Source organism: Spermophilus citellus, assembly GCF_964194105.1.
Source record: "Spermophilus citellus genome assembly, chromosome: 6".
Taxonomy (NCBI): Eukaryota; Metazoa; Chordata; class Mammalia; order Rodentia; family Sciuridae; genus Spermophilus; species Spermophilus citellus.
In genome coordinates, this window is record NC_138187.1 from 128,404,423 (window position 1) to 128,420,262 (window position 15,840).

The following is a 15,840-nucleotide window of genomic DNA, read 5'->3' on the forward strand; positions in this document are numbered from 1 at the left end:
TCAAGTTCAAAGCCAGCCTCAGCAAAAGGAAGGTGCTAAAGCAACTCAGTGAGACCCTGTCTCTAAATAAAATACGAAATAGGGCTGGAGATGTGGCTCAGTGGTTGAGTGCCCCTGAGTTCAATTCCCCCATATCCCTCACTCCCCCCTCCAAAAGTTTACAGTGTAACACTGTACCACGTCACACGAGCAGCAACATCTTACAGCACGTCTCTTGATGGCAACCTTTTCTCTTGTGCTTGATCTCATGTTTGTATGCGTACACTCTAGGATGTTTGCATGATGACAAAACGCAACAAACCACTCCGCTTCTCAGAAAGTATCCTTGTCGCTGAGCAAAGCCTGACTGTCTGTGTATGCATTCCATTAATCATTTCAGTTGTTTAAGGTTCTGTTCATTAAGGCAGAATGGAAAGCTAGGTGGATGGGCGAAGGGTGGAGAACTCTAGGAAGTGGTGTGTTTTATGCTGAGTCTCAATATCATTCTCCTTTGTTCTGTCCCTCAGCTCATTGGGGCGCTAGAGCAGGACGAGCAGGCCCGGCGGCAGCGGCTGGCTTACAAGGTGGAGCAGCTCATTAGTGCCATGTCCATTGAGAGCTGAGAGGAGGGGACCCAATTCCTGGGAAGATGGACCCACACAAGCTGTCACGCTGGAGTCTCAGAAGGAAGGACAGTAAAGGGGATCAGGCCCAAGAGCTGGCAGCCCCTGAGATCCCACCCCGGGAAGAGGGGAGGGCCCCTCTCCTGACGCCAGCAGGTTTCCTCACAGCCAGTTCCTGCCAGGAAAGACCGAGGGCACCATTCATCCACAGCCAGAACAAGAGACGAGGGCCGGCCAGGAGAAGGTGGCTCTTCAAGCTGGAGCGGGGACCGTCCTGCCTCCATAACTGCTGCTTTGCATGAAAACTCATTTGATGTATATTGGGGAAATAATGAGAACTTTATTTAATTTTTTTTAAGAAAAACGGAAAAAAAAAACAGAAATAAAACAAAAAGCTGCCCTGTTCATCCCGTCCAACTTTTGTTTAATTCTGATTTCTGCCCCTGTCTGTCCCCTCGTCTCTCTCCTTCTTCATGTAACTCCTCTTTCTGAATGTCAGGAAAAGCCTGCAAAGAGATGCTGAGAGAAACTGAGCGGGAAAATGGTCTCCTTTCCTGTGATGAAAACACAAAAAATAAAAAATAAAAAGAGGAAGAGAATAAATGAGCACAAGTTCAAACCAAACGCTTCGCAAACGGAGAGGCCAGTACAACCGGTAGTCCTCCCAAAGGCCAGAAGAGCGTGGGGACCGCAGAACTTTGCACAGAACTGCAAAGCCATCCGGTGGCTGCGCCTGGCTGGCAGGAAGCTGAGCTTTACCTACACACACCTACGGATTCTCATCTCTTGAGAGGAGGGCGGTATCTGTATCGTACCAATGCTTTTTGCTACTGTTTTTGGTTTATTTAATCCTAACCCTCAACAAATAAGGATCTGGCCTTGGGTTCTTTTCCTTTTGGTTTTCCTAAAGTTAATATGGGAAGTGGGAAAGGTCGGCTTCTCCCAGACCAGACACCTGGCCTCCCTGAGGATGCTGAGCGGCTCTGCCCTACATCAGTCCCTGTCACAACCCAGGCACCCTGGGGAACGGATGGCTTGGAGGGTGTGCAGAACAGGCCTCCAGATGGTACCCTTTGGGAACTGAATTGAGGACACAGGTGTTTGGCACTGGATTCCATTCCAATCATCTGGTGGTTTCTGGCAATTAAACAGAAGGCAAAAATCAAACACTGTTTACAGCAAGCAATACTTGAAGAGCATAGGTTTAAGAAGCTTCGGTATTTATTGTTACACTTTCTTTCATTCTCTCGTGCCTGGAGAGGGGAGACAACCCTTCGGTCATAATCGGACATATTCGGAAGCTCCTGGCCACCTGGGCTTACCACACCTGTTTCAATAGAAATGACTGCAACATCCCTACGTTTCTGTCTTCTGCCTCTCATGGACATGTGGGTTGGAAGGACAAGCAGATGGTTTCTCCATGGGCTCCATTCCTATTCTCTCTCCTGTGAACACCTAAAACCATGGACAGCCAGATCTTCTGAGTGCAATTTTCCAACAGAGACTAAAGCTTCATGCTTACGTCCAGAGCCACCCAAAAAAAGCTAGTGGGAGTTACCCAGAGAAAGACAGCTCTGTGGTAACAGGACATTGATGACTGGAGTAGCCATCAAGAAGCCCAGGCCTCCCACCTTGGCATAGATCCAACTTCTCTGCAGGCAACCTTACAAGAGAAAGGCCCAGGGTGGAGAGGAAGAGGCAGGAGAGCAACACTCTCCCCCTCCCACCTTTTGCTCTTCAAGGGGTCAGGAATCCCAGATTGCAATGTTGGGAAACTGGACCAGCTGCCCCAAGAGAGAGAGACCAGAGTCATTTCCTCTGTCATTAACTCTGGGCCCCAGCTTCTCTGTGCCCTGCTATACCTCCAGGCAATTCCAGTTTCCAAAGGCTCTGCTGACCACATGTGATTCCCAGGAAAGGGCTGGGGGAAGAGAGCTCAGAGAGCTGGCTTCCATCCTGGGTGTGTGGCTTTGGATCGCTGTCTAAGCACACAGCGGACGTCGCCTGGTCTCTTCAGCTCCAGTTTCTTGCCTGAATGCAGCTGACAAATGGGAAGAGAAAAGCATTCAGCAAAACACTCAGGAAACTTGCTGTTTTCATTATAATTCACAACCAGCCATGCCAAGGCCACTTTCTTCTGATAATCTACTTCTGTTAAAATTTCTTGGGGCCCTATTAATAGCCTGAAAGAAATACTAATGACTGGCCTTCCACGCTAAGCCAAAGTGTTTGCTCTTCACAGCACCCAAAGCTTATCAGCTCAGAGCCCATAATTTATGGAAATGGAAGGAGAAGAGATATGGGCAAGAAGAATGTGAGCGGGAGACATTGTACGGCCCATGAAAAATTCCATCCCACCCTGATTTCACTGCTGAGCTCCGTTTGAATGGTTTCCTGATGGCACTGCTATTCAAGCTGGCAACTGGGTCTTTGTTACCCCCAAGAAGTAAAAGAAAGTCAGATTTCTCGTTGAACAGCATCTTGCCCAACCCTCACTTCTGTGCATCTACCTGGTGTCTCCCAGCAGCCACTCTGGGCGACCACTCACTGCACCTGGGATGCTTCCTTGAAGGTGTGTGGAGAGTGTGGAGAATGGGGGGGGGGGGTGTAGCTGGCTGGAGAGGGGTGAGGAAAGAAGCCAGGGCCAGCTGTGAGTGGCCTGGCCACAATTCTCAGGATTCCATGAGAGGGTTGGGGAACTTGAGCTTGCAAAGGAAATGGCAGAGAAATGTCCTTAAGGAGACAATTAAGAAAAAGGAAAATTCAGTTGGACACAGGCCAACCACGAGGGCAAATTGTTGTGGAACTTTGACTCAGTTCTAGCTTCTCACCTAACACCTCCTCCACCAACTCCTTGCTTTAAACCACCAAGAACCTATGGAGTCCACACCCTTGAACTGGGGAGGAGGGAGTTGGGTGATCTCTCTTCTTGCTATTATCCAATTTTTGTCTCGTGAAAGAAGTATTAAAGCCACAGCTCCTCCCTATTAGAAGCCATCCATTTTGGGCGAAGACAGGAAGTCTCTCTCTTTAGTCTATCCAACTCTGCTTTGTTTCATTGATCTGCCCAAGACAATTCTCTGGAAAAGGAACAGGACTCCAGAAAGGTTTGGCTAGACAGAGGATGCCAATGGACAAGATGGGGACCAGATCCCTCTGGCTGGACCCTATTGCCACCTCCCACCCGATGCATGGGTCAGGTGCTTCTGTGTTGGCTGTCCTACCTCTTTGCATAGCGCATCTCTCAAAACCATTTCTGATCCGCCTCTCCTTACACAGATCAGTCATTTAAAGCATGAATGAGCTGTGAACCTCACTGGAGGGAGGTAACCATTCCTGCATCCATTCATTTGAGGAATCTTGAGCAGCATCTATCTGCCAGGCACTGCTCTAGGTGATGGAAAGCAGCCATGAGCAAGACCAAGAAGGTCCTTCTAGCAAATGTACATTCTTCGGGCTGCCTGTTCCTGCCACCAAGAAGCAGGCACAGGTCTCCCCAACTAGCAGAGGGCGCCATTTGCATACAAAAGGGGATGCAGTGAGGGAAGAAAGCGACCCACCCAGCTGCCTTACCTTAGCCTGGGGACGTTCCCCCAGCACTGAGAGCTGCTCTCTTTTCTACTGCCACTGGCTCTTCTAGTGGCACCTCCCCTGCTGCTTGAGCTCCTGACCTTCCCTCAATTCCACCAAATGAGGACAAGAAATAGCAATCAAGGCCTCTGGACCTGCTGAGCACAAAGCAGAAGCAACGGGGGGCAGGGGTGTGCAAAGACTATAAAATGACCTGGACCGTACAAGCAAAGAATGTTGGCCAGCCCCTGGCTGATCAATCTTCAGGAGTATCCCAGTCGTCACACACCTGTCCCTATTACCTGCTGCCTGGAAACACTGAGCCCACACCTCCTGAGGCCCTTTTGTTTTTCCTAGCCACACTGTGTCATGGTGAGACTCCTGGGACCTGGACACAAGGAAGAATTGAGATGCAGAGGGCTCTGTGGGTGAGAACATGTAAAGTGGCCTCATGGTCACAGGGCTGTGGGAGCTGATCCCAGGGGGGTCAGGGGACTTGGGAGGTGAAGTTCAAGGCCTTCTGATGCCCCATCTCAGGAATGTGCTTGGTGAGAGAGAACAGTGGCATTCTTTTCATAACTCCACAGTCTCTTTTCCCCATCTCTATCCTTTCTCCTGGTTTCCCCAGAGTGAAGTTTTAGCATCTGGGGCTCAGAGATGGGTGCCCGGAAATGAAGGATGAAGTTTCACTCTTGGTACATTCAAACTAGTCCTAGGGAATGTCCTGAGAGGCCATCAAGACCTCTGCTGGTAAGACAGGGCCTCTGCCCAGTAAGCAAACTGGAGATTCCTTGGCCATTATGGCCACCACATCTCGCTGCTTCCCACAGCAAAGCTCTCTCTCCCCATGGAGCCATGTCCTCTGAGCTGCCATGCAGCCTGCTGCCCACTGCCCCAGCTGAAGGAAGGTGGGACGCTTCTTCCAAAGCTCAGTCAAGGTCCTCACTCTGACTTTGTTTGTCCTCCACATTGGTATCACAGGTGGAGAGCATAATGGGGCAGGGTCCCCATCAAACCCAACAGATGTTCCTGAGCAGACAGGGAAAGAAGTGACAAGCCCTTTACACCGCAGGACTAGGGACCAGAACCCACCTGCCTTTCCGCCCCCTGCTCCTCCAACTCAGACCCACTCCCCTTGACACACTGGAATCTGTATTATATCTATTTTTAAGAAAATACAATAATGGTTGTCTGGTTTTGTTGTTTTTACAGGTGTTGTGGAATAATAAGAAAATTAAGTATTTAAAATGTTCCAATAAAATGGAATTTTTTGTTATTCTAATATATTATCGTGTACCTATTGTAAATATGAAACACTCCTATTTTGCAAGCCAAGGACACAATTTGTACTGTTGTTATATATAAATAAAGTTTACTGGATAAAAAAAACAACAACTTACATCTTTAAATAAACGTGGTTGTTTGGCAGCATACGGGCAGAATAACTTCATGGGCCTTAAATTGAAACAGAGTACTCCCAGAAGGATGAACTAAGTTGTTTTGAGGGAGTTTTTGAATTCTTCCTGGAGCTAGAGCTTATTAATGTCCAGTCCTCAACACACACACACACACACACACACACACACACACACACACACACGATACCATGGGTGAGCACTGCCCCCTAGTCCCAGGACCCCAGAATACAGCTTTCCTCCAGGAGAGACTGCTACTGCAGACTCCAAGGGTTGAGGCCCCTTCCCAGAGTGAAATGAGGTCACAGAAGAAGGAGGACATCCACCACTAGCCTTTCACAAAAAGTGCACTCATGCATTTGTTCCAAACCTCTGCTAAGCATGGCCTGGCACCATGGTGAGTGCAGGGACTGAAACAGTAAATGAGGAAGGCATCAGCCTTGCCCTCGCCGCCCTTTCCATGGGGTGAAATCCTGGATCCACATCATGGATCCTGGAAAAGGAATGCTTCAGCCAGGTGCTGAGAAGGATTTTTGGGTTTTTTGTTTGTTTGTTTGTTTGTTTGTTTATTAGTTTCAGTTGAAGGATTAAAGGTGAATCAGAGGAAAAATACCAGACAGTGTATTTCAGATCCAACACAGTAGATCTAAATGGCCTGGGGGAGAAAATGAAGCCCAGAGGGAGGAGAAATTTCACAGAAATGCAATGAGGCTTAGAGACGGGGAAGGGATCATGTGATTCCCCAACCCTTGGGCTCCTCCAACTTGAGGATGCCACGTCCTCTTCCTCCATGTCCCCCCATTTCTCTATTTTTCTGAGATTCCAAGGTCTGTGAGTGGCACTCCTGCCCTTAGAGTAGCAGACAAATAGAGAATAGCTCAAGAGCCCATCCACCCGACATCTCAACTAAGTGTGCACAGAAATGGCTGGTCCTCCTCTTCCTGACAATGGGGACTTAGGAGACTTTCTGGGACCACAGCCTGCAATTGGTGCCAAGAGTAGAGTCTCCTGAAGGAGGAAGTGCAGCCTTGCCCTCAGGGCCTCAGTCTGAAGGCAAAACAGACCTGGTCTCAAGGAGATCCCCAGTCTGATGTGAATGGCCAACACGCCCAAGAAGGGGGCCTGAGACAAAAGCATTCCAACAAGTGCATGTTAATAAATACGGTGTGGTTGAGAGCTGTAGGATTTTCAGTTCAAGGAAATAACTCTGGTGAACATTTTTCAGTCCCTATGTAGCATCTTCTGAGTTCATGGCATTTGTATGTTCCCCATGTACCACATGTGTGTGTGCGTGCTTGCTCTCACGCTCTATCTCCCTCTCCCTGGAGAGAGAGGAGGAATGCAGATGCTGGTTCTGAAAGTGAGAAAAATGCAAACAAAATACCCTGAGGAGGAGGGAAGAACACAGGGCTGAGGCCTGCCTGGGATTAGTGCATTGTTTTCAGTAGCAAGGAGAATCTGGGCTCTCGCCCCTGGTTTATTAACATTAAATCATCCTCCCTTCCTGTCTGGAAAGAAGACCTAGAGCACTAGAGGGGTTCTATTCCACTGTGAAGAAGGTGCAATCATTTCTCAGAAGCAATAATGTGGCTCCAGTGTGTTCATGGCCATATTCATACTGTGTATGGGCAGCCAGATGAGACCAGCCTCTGTCATTACCTGACAGACCCTGGTTTTGCAAGAGGAGCCTCTGGGTTACAGGGAAACCTGGACACAGCCTTTCCTCTGCATGGGATCTTGACACCACCAAGTGTCCCCCAATAGATCTTCTTGCCACTTCTCTCAGCACCTTGAACTTGGGATACCATATTATTATTAAATACCTACTGCAGGAACTACCATCCTCAGGAAAGAAAGATCAGAAGGGAATCCACCAGGTGCCTAAGCTGTTCTGTTCACTGCTGTATTCCTGGGACAGAGTGCAGTGCCTGACCTACCAAAGAAACCCAGTGAGCATGCTCAGAATGAGCAAATGATTAAATGAACAGAACCTGTGAACCATCTACAAAATGCCAGGCCCTGCACATACTCCCTTGTAGGGTTCTCACCTCTGACAAAAGCATTCCTTAGAGGTTAAGGACTTTACTAAAAATCACACAGTTAATAAATAGCAGTACCATCAATGTCAGACTCCAGAGTTCAGATCACATGCTTTTTTCACAACCCAATCAATACTGCTTTTCCTTTGTTTTTTTATTTTTTGCATTTCTGAAGATTGAACCTAGGGCCTCACATGTGCCAGGCAAATGTTCTACCACTGAGCCACATTCCTAGTCCCTGCCTTTTCTTTGCTCTAAAACAATTTAGTACTGACTAGTCCTCCCCTGAAGTGAATTCTTCCTCATGTAGCAAGTAGGTGCTATATGAGCATGTTCAGCATTTATTTATATTCATATTTGTTCAACACAATCAATATCTGTTCGCCAGTCACCATGAGCACAATGCTAGACTAGGCATGGTTAGGTGTATAAAGGGAGCAAAAGCTGAGTCCTACAGGATTCAGAACTCAACTTCCCAGGAGTTTATGATCTCATATCAGCACCAAATCCATATTCCATGAAAGACTCATCCTCCTTCTTAGAGGAAATTAGATTATCATTTTTACCATAAATACAAAATAATTTTGCCAAATTGCTGCAATAAGAATCTCAGAGAGCAGGGATCTATAACTCGAGGGTAAAACCTGTATGAAAAGTCACTAAAGAGAATTTAGGGAGTGGGATGCTGGTAAGCCATGCTCGATCACATTGACAGCAGGAGCTGGCACTATCTCTGCTGTCTGTGAGCCGAAAGACAGAGGCAGCACCTACCTGTTTACATTGGCTGCTAGAAGCTTAGAACCAATGTGTGCCCCATCCCTGGCTCACATACAGGACTTTCTGCTGCATGTTATTATATTCACCTTATTCCTGGGATTGCTTTACATCCCTGCCTCGTCTTTATTCCTCACCCCTGATTCTTTTCTCCTTGCTGGGTTTCAGGTGTCCCTGGCTAAGAGCCCAGGCTATGGGTTCAGATTGCCCCAGGTCAAATTTCATTCTCAAACTGTGTGGTCTGAAGAAAGTTACATAAACTCTTGGTGCATCAACTTTCAAATCTTTCAAATGAGGTAATAATCAAATATATTGGATATGTATCAAATAAGATTTTTGTAAAAGTTAAATAAGATAATGAATGTAACAGACTCAATGAATATTACAAAAGGTAAGTGAAGAAAGAGAAAATTAACCATGCTCCCTTCTTTCATAGGCTGTCCATTAGGACCTGCAGGCAGGAAGAGATGAGGGTTTCAATAAGGCTGTGGAAAGAAGTTTAATTAATACACATAGTTTCAGAAATGAAAGCTGGTGTCGAAGAGTTAAGCCCTTAGGAAACTAGGCACAGATGCTGACCTGTGAACGCAGGAGATGAATCAAGGTTTTTCCCCAAAGCAAGACCAGCCAGTTAAGATTCCATAGGTAAATGGAATTTAGCAGAGAAAAGCAGATCAAGCTAAGGTTCCCTGTGCTGAGGCCACATACAGGACCCAGTTGGCTATCACATTAGTTGATGGATTGGTGAAAGCCTGGCCAAGGAGCTGGGTGCAGTGGGACATACCCATAATCCCAGCAACTTGGGAGGTTAAGGCAGTTCGAGGTAACTTGGCAATTTAGCAAGATCCTATCCCTAAAAGGGCTAGGTTTGTAACTCAGGTGTAAGTTACCCCTGGGTTCCATCCTCAGTATCATTAAAAAAAATCACCAGGATGAGGATCCAAAGAGTATTTAGGGCCTAGTAGAAAAGATACCCCTTGGACCTAGAGCCAAGGGCACAGAAAACAGGGACAACAGAGAGGGACAGATAGAAGGTAGGGACACAGAGGCAGGGAAGACAGAAGTCACAGACCCCAGGAAGGTCTATTACCAGCATGAAGCCAGGAAAGCATAGTGAGAAAAAGAATCAAGTGTTCAGCAGAAATGGAAGGGTGAACAGAGAAGTCCAGGCACATCTATCCCCAACTAGTCTTAAGGGTATTAGGGTTTTCCTAAGAAAGACAATCAATAGACCAATAGGGTGTATGTGTGTTTGTGTGTGTGTGTGTGTGTGTGTGTGTGTGGAGAGAGAGAGAGAGAGAGAGAGAGAGAGAGAGACAGAAAGAGAGAGGAAAAGATTTTATGGAACTGGATCATGCAATTGTGGGTGCTAGCAAGTCTGAAATCTTCAGGACAGGCTGACAGCCTGGGAATTCTAGCAAGTGTTTATGCTACAGTTCTAATCGGAGGCAGAATTTCTTCTTTTCTGAGAAATCTCTCTCTTAAGACCTTCAACTGTTGGATGAGGTCCATCCACATGATGGAGAATAATCTGCTTTTCTCAAAGTCTTCCCATTTAAATGTTAGTCATATCTTAAAAAATACCTTTGCAACTAGACTAGTGTTTGACGAAATAACGGAGCACCATAATCCAGCCAAATGGACTCATAAAACTAACCATCACAAGGAGGAAAATCCAAGTCGATGTCCTTATCAAATGCTGAAACTAAGTTAAACTCGCATGATCTGTAAATCCACTCTCTTTGGTGCTTTCTTAGCTATCTTTTTTTTTTTTCACCCTAGGCATAAAGTATATATATATATATATATATATATATATACACACACACACACTTTTGAAAGATTCTAATCTTTGCTGGCCAACCAAAGAAGAAAAGGCACACCCATCAATGGAGTGTGAAGGCCCCTCAAGGCTAGTAATGATGTGGACCTAAGAAGGTTTTGACTTTGGCCCAGGGATGTGAATGACCCTTGAATTTACTATAGGGAATAATATGAAAAATTAGAAGCAATTTCCCATCAGTTTTTCTCCTGAACTCATCAATGTCTGCAGTATCCTGGCCTAAGAATAATGCACTCAGCAGCCGGGCATAGTGCACATGCCTATAATCCCAACAGCCTGAGAAGCTGAGGCAGAAGGATCTCAGGTTCAAAGTCAGCCTCAGCAAATTAGTGATGCCATAAGCAACTTAGTGAGACCCTGTCTCTAAATAAAATATAAAAAGTTCTGGGGATGTGGCTCAGTGGTTAAGCATCCCTGGGTTCAATCCCTGGTACCAAAAATAAATAAATAAATAAAAATAAAATAATGCGCATTCCAAAAACACTGTGACTGCTTGGGCCTGCTCCATGAGGTGGCTCATATGGATGAAAAGATAAGTTCTAAAACAGGACAGCCTGGGGGCTCCAAGGGGACCCTCCTGACTCTTACACCTCTTTTCTATGAAGTACAGTCCAATAAACCCACTGGGCATCCAGGATAAAAGATGTAAGTCCAAGAGGCACATGGCTGCTCCTTAGATGGAAAAACGCTCTGAAGGTTCAGTTAGGCTGGGCGTGAAGCTAATGAAGGTTCCTTCAGGCCCTTCTTCAAAGTAGGGTTAAACCTCCTCCTCTGGCTTAATTCCCCAGAACCATGAGGCTGGCAGAGGTGACGCCTGCAAAAGCTATGTATGGCTGACTCTATGACCTCAGGCAAGTCACCTGACCTCCAGGGCTGCCTCTATCTCCACAGTTTCATGATTTCTAAGATTATTAGAGTGGCACAAATAAAACTTGAGAAGCAGGGAAAGAAAGCATCTCACAGAGAAATACCAAGGAAACAAAAGGAAAAGTCGAGATCAGAACCCAGGTGCCTGAATCCCTAGCCCAGGCCTTCATCCATGCCAAAGGAAAGCTGTAAGAATCATCCTTTGTGTGGTCTTATTTCACAGGTCCCCCAAAGCAAAACCTCATCACACAGTGAATGAATCTCTCCTCCCATGACGGATCCTTCTCTCTCTGCTCATGCCTTGTCCACTCCAGACAGCATTCAAAATAATGTTTTTTATTAAATTATGGATTATTAACAAGATGGCATGCTACATAGACCATTAAAAACTAAATGGGAGAACTGTGTCAATACACAAGAAACATGTGAATACAGAGAAACTTCAAGTGGTTACATCACTGTAACCCATGCAGTGATTACATGGGTAGGAATGTAACCGTGTGCACGTTGTTGATTGACCAAAATCAGACTAAAAATTTAGATTGTATTTTTTAGTAGTAGATGTTTAATCAATGAATGCTATTATTTTAATAATTCTGGCTATTGTCATCACCAGAGCTACTGTTTTGAACAGAAGGAGACCAAGGTCACACATTCCTCTTTCAAGCAATGGCTTCCCCCTCTCCCTCCTCCACCTCTGCTTCCCACCTCACTGTACACTCAGGCACTCTCCCACTCATGTGGACACCAGCGGCCAACAAGGCCAAGAGGAGGAGGCTGAGAGGAGAGGGCGCAGTGGTCAGGACAGAAGAAGGGACAGGGAGGCAGAGTCTGTACCCCAGTCAAGGACAATATGGACCTAAGGTGGCCCCATCAGCCTCATGATGACCACTAGCCTTCGGCTCAGGACCAGCTTCAAACACCTGGACTCATCACCACAGAGCTGGAGTTGGACTCCTTGAAGCCAAAGAAGCCTCAAATACTTTCTGGAGGTGATCCATCCCCTGTCAGATGAGTCCAGGGGAGGGGTTGTGCTGATATTTCTGGCCAAGTCAACCGCCCACAGACAGGAGTAATGATTGTGTGTTTAGGAATCACACACAATTGGGGTAAAAATAGGTATTGCCACTTAGTAGCAGGGTGATATTCTATAAGGTTCCTATTCCCTTGAGCTAGTCTTCTAATGTATAAAATGTGGTTAGTATGAGTTCAGGTGGCTATGATGAAAATCAGAGCTAATGTATTAATGTCCCTAACACAGGTCTGGCACTGAGAGAGCACCTGAGAAATGCAGAGGTCTTCAGTCTAGTATTATTGTCCTGCACCATCTCCCTCAAATGCTCCAGGATCTGGGATCAGTCTCCATCAGCCCAGGCAGTTTTGGAACTCAAACCTGAAACCTGGCATTAAATTGCTCCATCCAAGATCCTTGTGACCAGAGATGCTGACCAATGGGCTGACTCTGTATTCAGGAAACAAATCCTGTTTTTTGGAGGAAGCTAGAAGGAACTCCAAGAACCATCTTGAGGGCGTAGCACTTCCGATTAGTAATTGAAAGATCAAGCTGTAATAAATAGCGTGGCATTGGCACAGAATAGAACAGATCAATAGGATTAGATAGCCTAGAAACAGATCCTAACATACACACATAAGGAATTAATAAAAAAAAAAAAGCACTGAAGTCATTGGAGAAGGTACAAATTACACAAAAAATGGGAGTTAGGATAAAAGGACTTGAAAAACAATCTCCTCTTGATTCTCATCTCACAGTGCACACTAAATTTCCATTTAGATCAAAGAGTTAAACTGTAAAACAATATAAACAGAAGGAAAAAAGAGAAAAACCCTATAACATGCCATTTTCCATAATGGTCAAAATAAATAGTATAAAGATGCAAATGTTTCATGAGTTATGATATATGTTGAATCTCTTACAACAATCCCAAAAGGGGTTATTTTTTTCCAGAGCTAGATGATGTGATTCTAAAATGAATCTGGAAAATAAACGAGCAGGAAAAGCAATTTTTTTCTTAAAAACCGAGAAATTGTGAGAGATTTGTTTTACCAGATATTAAAATGTTACATGTCATTTTAAAATGTGTCATATTGTAAAATACAAGGAAGTATAGGAATACAATAATAAATCAGTGTGCTTAAAATTAAAAAAAAACAATTGAACAGAATAAAACAGCTCAAATAGTCTACTGTAAATTAGAAAAAAATTACCACATGATAAAGGCAGCATTCAAGCCAATAGAGTAAAAAAACATTCTTTAGTAAACAATGCTTCAGTAAATGATTAACTATTTGGGGGAAAATCAATTTAAATCATTACCACACAATACAGGATAAAATAAATTTCAGATGAATTAAAAAGTTAAAAGTTAAAAAAAAAGAAACCATAAAAATCCTTAGAATAAAATATAAATTGCATGTATATCTCACTGTGGAGATGAAATTTCTAAGCTTAAAAGCAATTGAAGAAATCACAAAGAAAAATTGATATATTTGTTCACATAAAAATTCAAACCATCTCTATAAAAGAACAGCACAGAAAGTAAAAATAAAAGCAAATTCACCCTAAGAAAAATGGCTGCAAGAAAAACATCAAAAAGTTAATATTCTTAAAATATGAAATGGCATTTATAAACATTAAAAAACTACTAAACCTTAAAGAAAAATGTGCATAGAACAAGAATAGTCTATTTGGAGAAATACAAATGATGTTTTGAACATACAAAGAAATGCTGAAGCTCTTTAGTAACCAAAGTAAGCAAAGAAAACACAATAATGAAATACAAATTTTGCCCTATCAAATTAGCAAATATTTGTGAAAGCAAATGCAGAGTATTGATAAAGGAAGGATGTACAATGATGGATCGTTTCACATCCTAACACAATAGAAATGTGTATAATATTTCTAGCATGTGATATGATAGTAAAGTCTCAAGGGTCTTTAAAGGATTCATCCTCTTTGTTGCAACAATTCCACTTCAATTTTGAGCAAGTGAAAATAAGGACAAATTCATGCACCCATCTCTTTTCTTCATAATAATAAATAGGAAAGAAATATCTGCCAGTATGGGAAAGTTAAATAAATTATACTACATCCACAAAATGGAATATTATATTCTCATTTAAAGTTATGTCTACAAAGGATTTTTAATGCTTTGTAAAATTGCTCACAAGCTGGGTGTGGTACACACCAATAATTCCAGCAACTTTGGAGAATGAGGCAGGAGGATCACAAGTTTGAGGACAGCTTCAGTAACTCATTGAGGCCCTAAGCAACATAGTGAGACTTTATCTCAAAATAAAAAATAAAAAAGGGCTGGGAATGTGGCTGGTAATTAAATCCCTAGTACCAAATAAATAAATAAATAAATGCTCACAATGTTACAGTGTGATTTGAATAAGGTGGTGGGATTGGGAGTGAATTTTCTTACTTATTCTTTTTGCCACCCCATCCCACCACTAGCTTCTAAAAGTGTAATGACAACTGAAATTGTGTGTGTGCATGTGTGTGTATTAGTGCTGAACGTCAAGCCTGGGGCCTCATACATGCTAGGCAAGTGCTCTACACTGACTACATCCCTGCCCCATCATTTCTTTAAAGAAAGAAAAAATATGTGCTCCTGAGGTCCTCATCTTCCACAGTCACTCCTGGAGGCCAGCAAAGGTCCTCTCCCATCTCCCAAACTCAGTGGACCCTCCATTCCCAGGAGCTAAACTAAGCTACTCTCATTGGTGATCTCTCTTCCTCCTTTAGGATGCAGTCAGGAGGATGGTTGCCCTTCAGAGTGTGCTTTGTAGATGGCCACACCACCCACAGGGCCTAGCACCCAGGAGAACCATTCTCCAGACTGTGGCACTGTCAGAACCCACCTAGGCTCCTGTCTTAGCCCTGTGGAGCACAAATGTCAGCTGATGAGTTTGGGCAAGTCTGTTGAACTAGAAAGTATATTCCAGGGGACAGGTTCTTTCTTGTCTGCCATCATTTCTCTAGAGCCTGGCTTAGAGGGGATTCAACAAATATCAAATGGATGAATGAATGAATGAATGAATGAAAAGTCAGTTTCATCTGTGAAATAAGCCTCTTTCACAGAGTGATTATAAGAACCAAACACAATGAAATCTGTTAACATTCAGGCCCACTGTAGATGTTCTGTCAATGTTGGGTTCCACGGCATCCCTGGTTGACCACAGAGAAGGCCTTCCGCTCCTGGCTCTCCTAAGCTCAGACAGTTATGCGGCAGGTATAAATGGCTGAGCCTTGTCTCTTTGAGTTTTCTCAGGTGGTCTGAGACACACGGCTCTTTTCTCTCTTTTTCTTCTGGTTTCCTCTGAATCGATTCCGCCACTGGTGAAGGGCAGTAAATTAATAACTAGATTTCCCCCCATGACAACAAGCCCAACAACTAATTGGCTCGATATCTCCCTGTTGCTGTATCACTTTGGGATTTTTTCTGGGTGAGATATAAATAAGCCAATTCTATTAATAAGCCATTTGGCCAAGGGAAGAAAATATACTTCCGAGATCCCAAGGGGCCTGGGGAAGCCGCTCAGTGGCCCATGGAGTGAAAGACTTGATTACAGGAATGAGGTATTCCGCTTCTGTGCCTGCCTCCCTGCAAATCTGTACTCCCGGCAGATTCCTCTCCGGCCTGGGGGGGAAGGAGAGGTAAAGCTTTGTTAAGTTTAAAAATTATAATTTAGATAAATCTGCGCAT

At 44.3% G+C, this 15,840-nt stretch overlaps 1 protein-coding gene across 1 annotated transcript in view; it reads left to right on the forward strand.

Moving 5' to 3' along the window:
• Positions 1-5,566, forward strand: part of PLXNA2 (plexin A2) — a 215,145-nt gene extending 209,579 nt beyond the window's left edge. The window contains exon 32 of the mRNA XM_081298858.1: positions 507-5,566. Coding sequence (XP_081154984.1) covers positions 507-602 — 96 coding nt within the window. The 3' untranslated portion in view covers positions 603-5,566. The remainder of the gene's footprint in view (positions 1-506) is intronic.
• Positions 5,567-15,840: the final 10,274 nt, after the last annotated feature.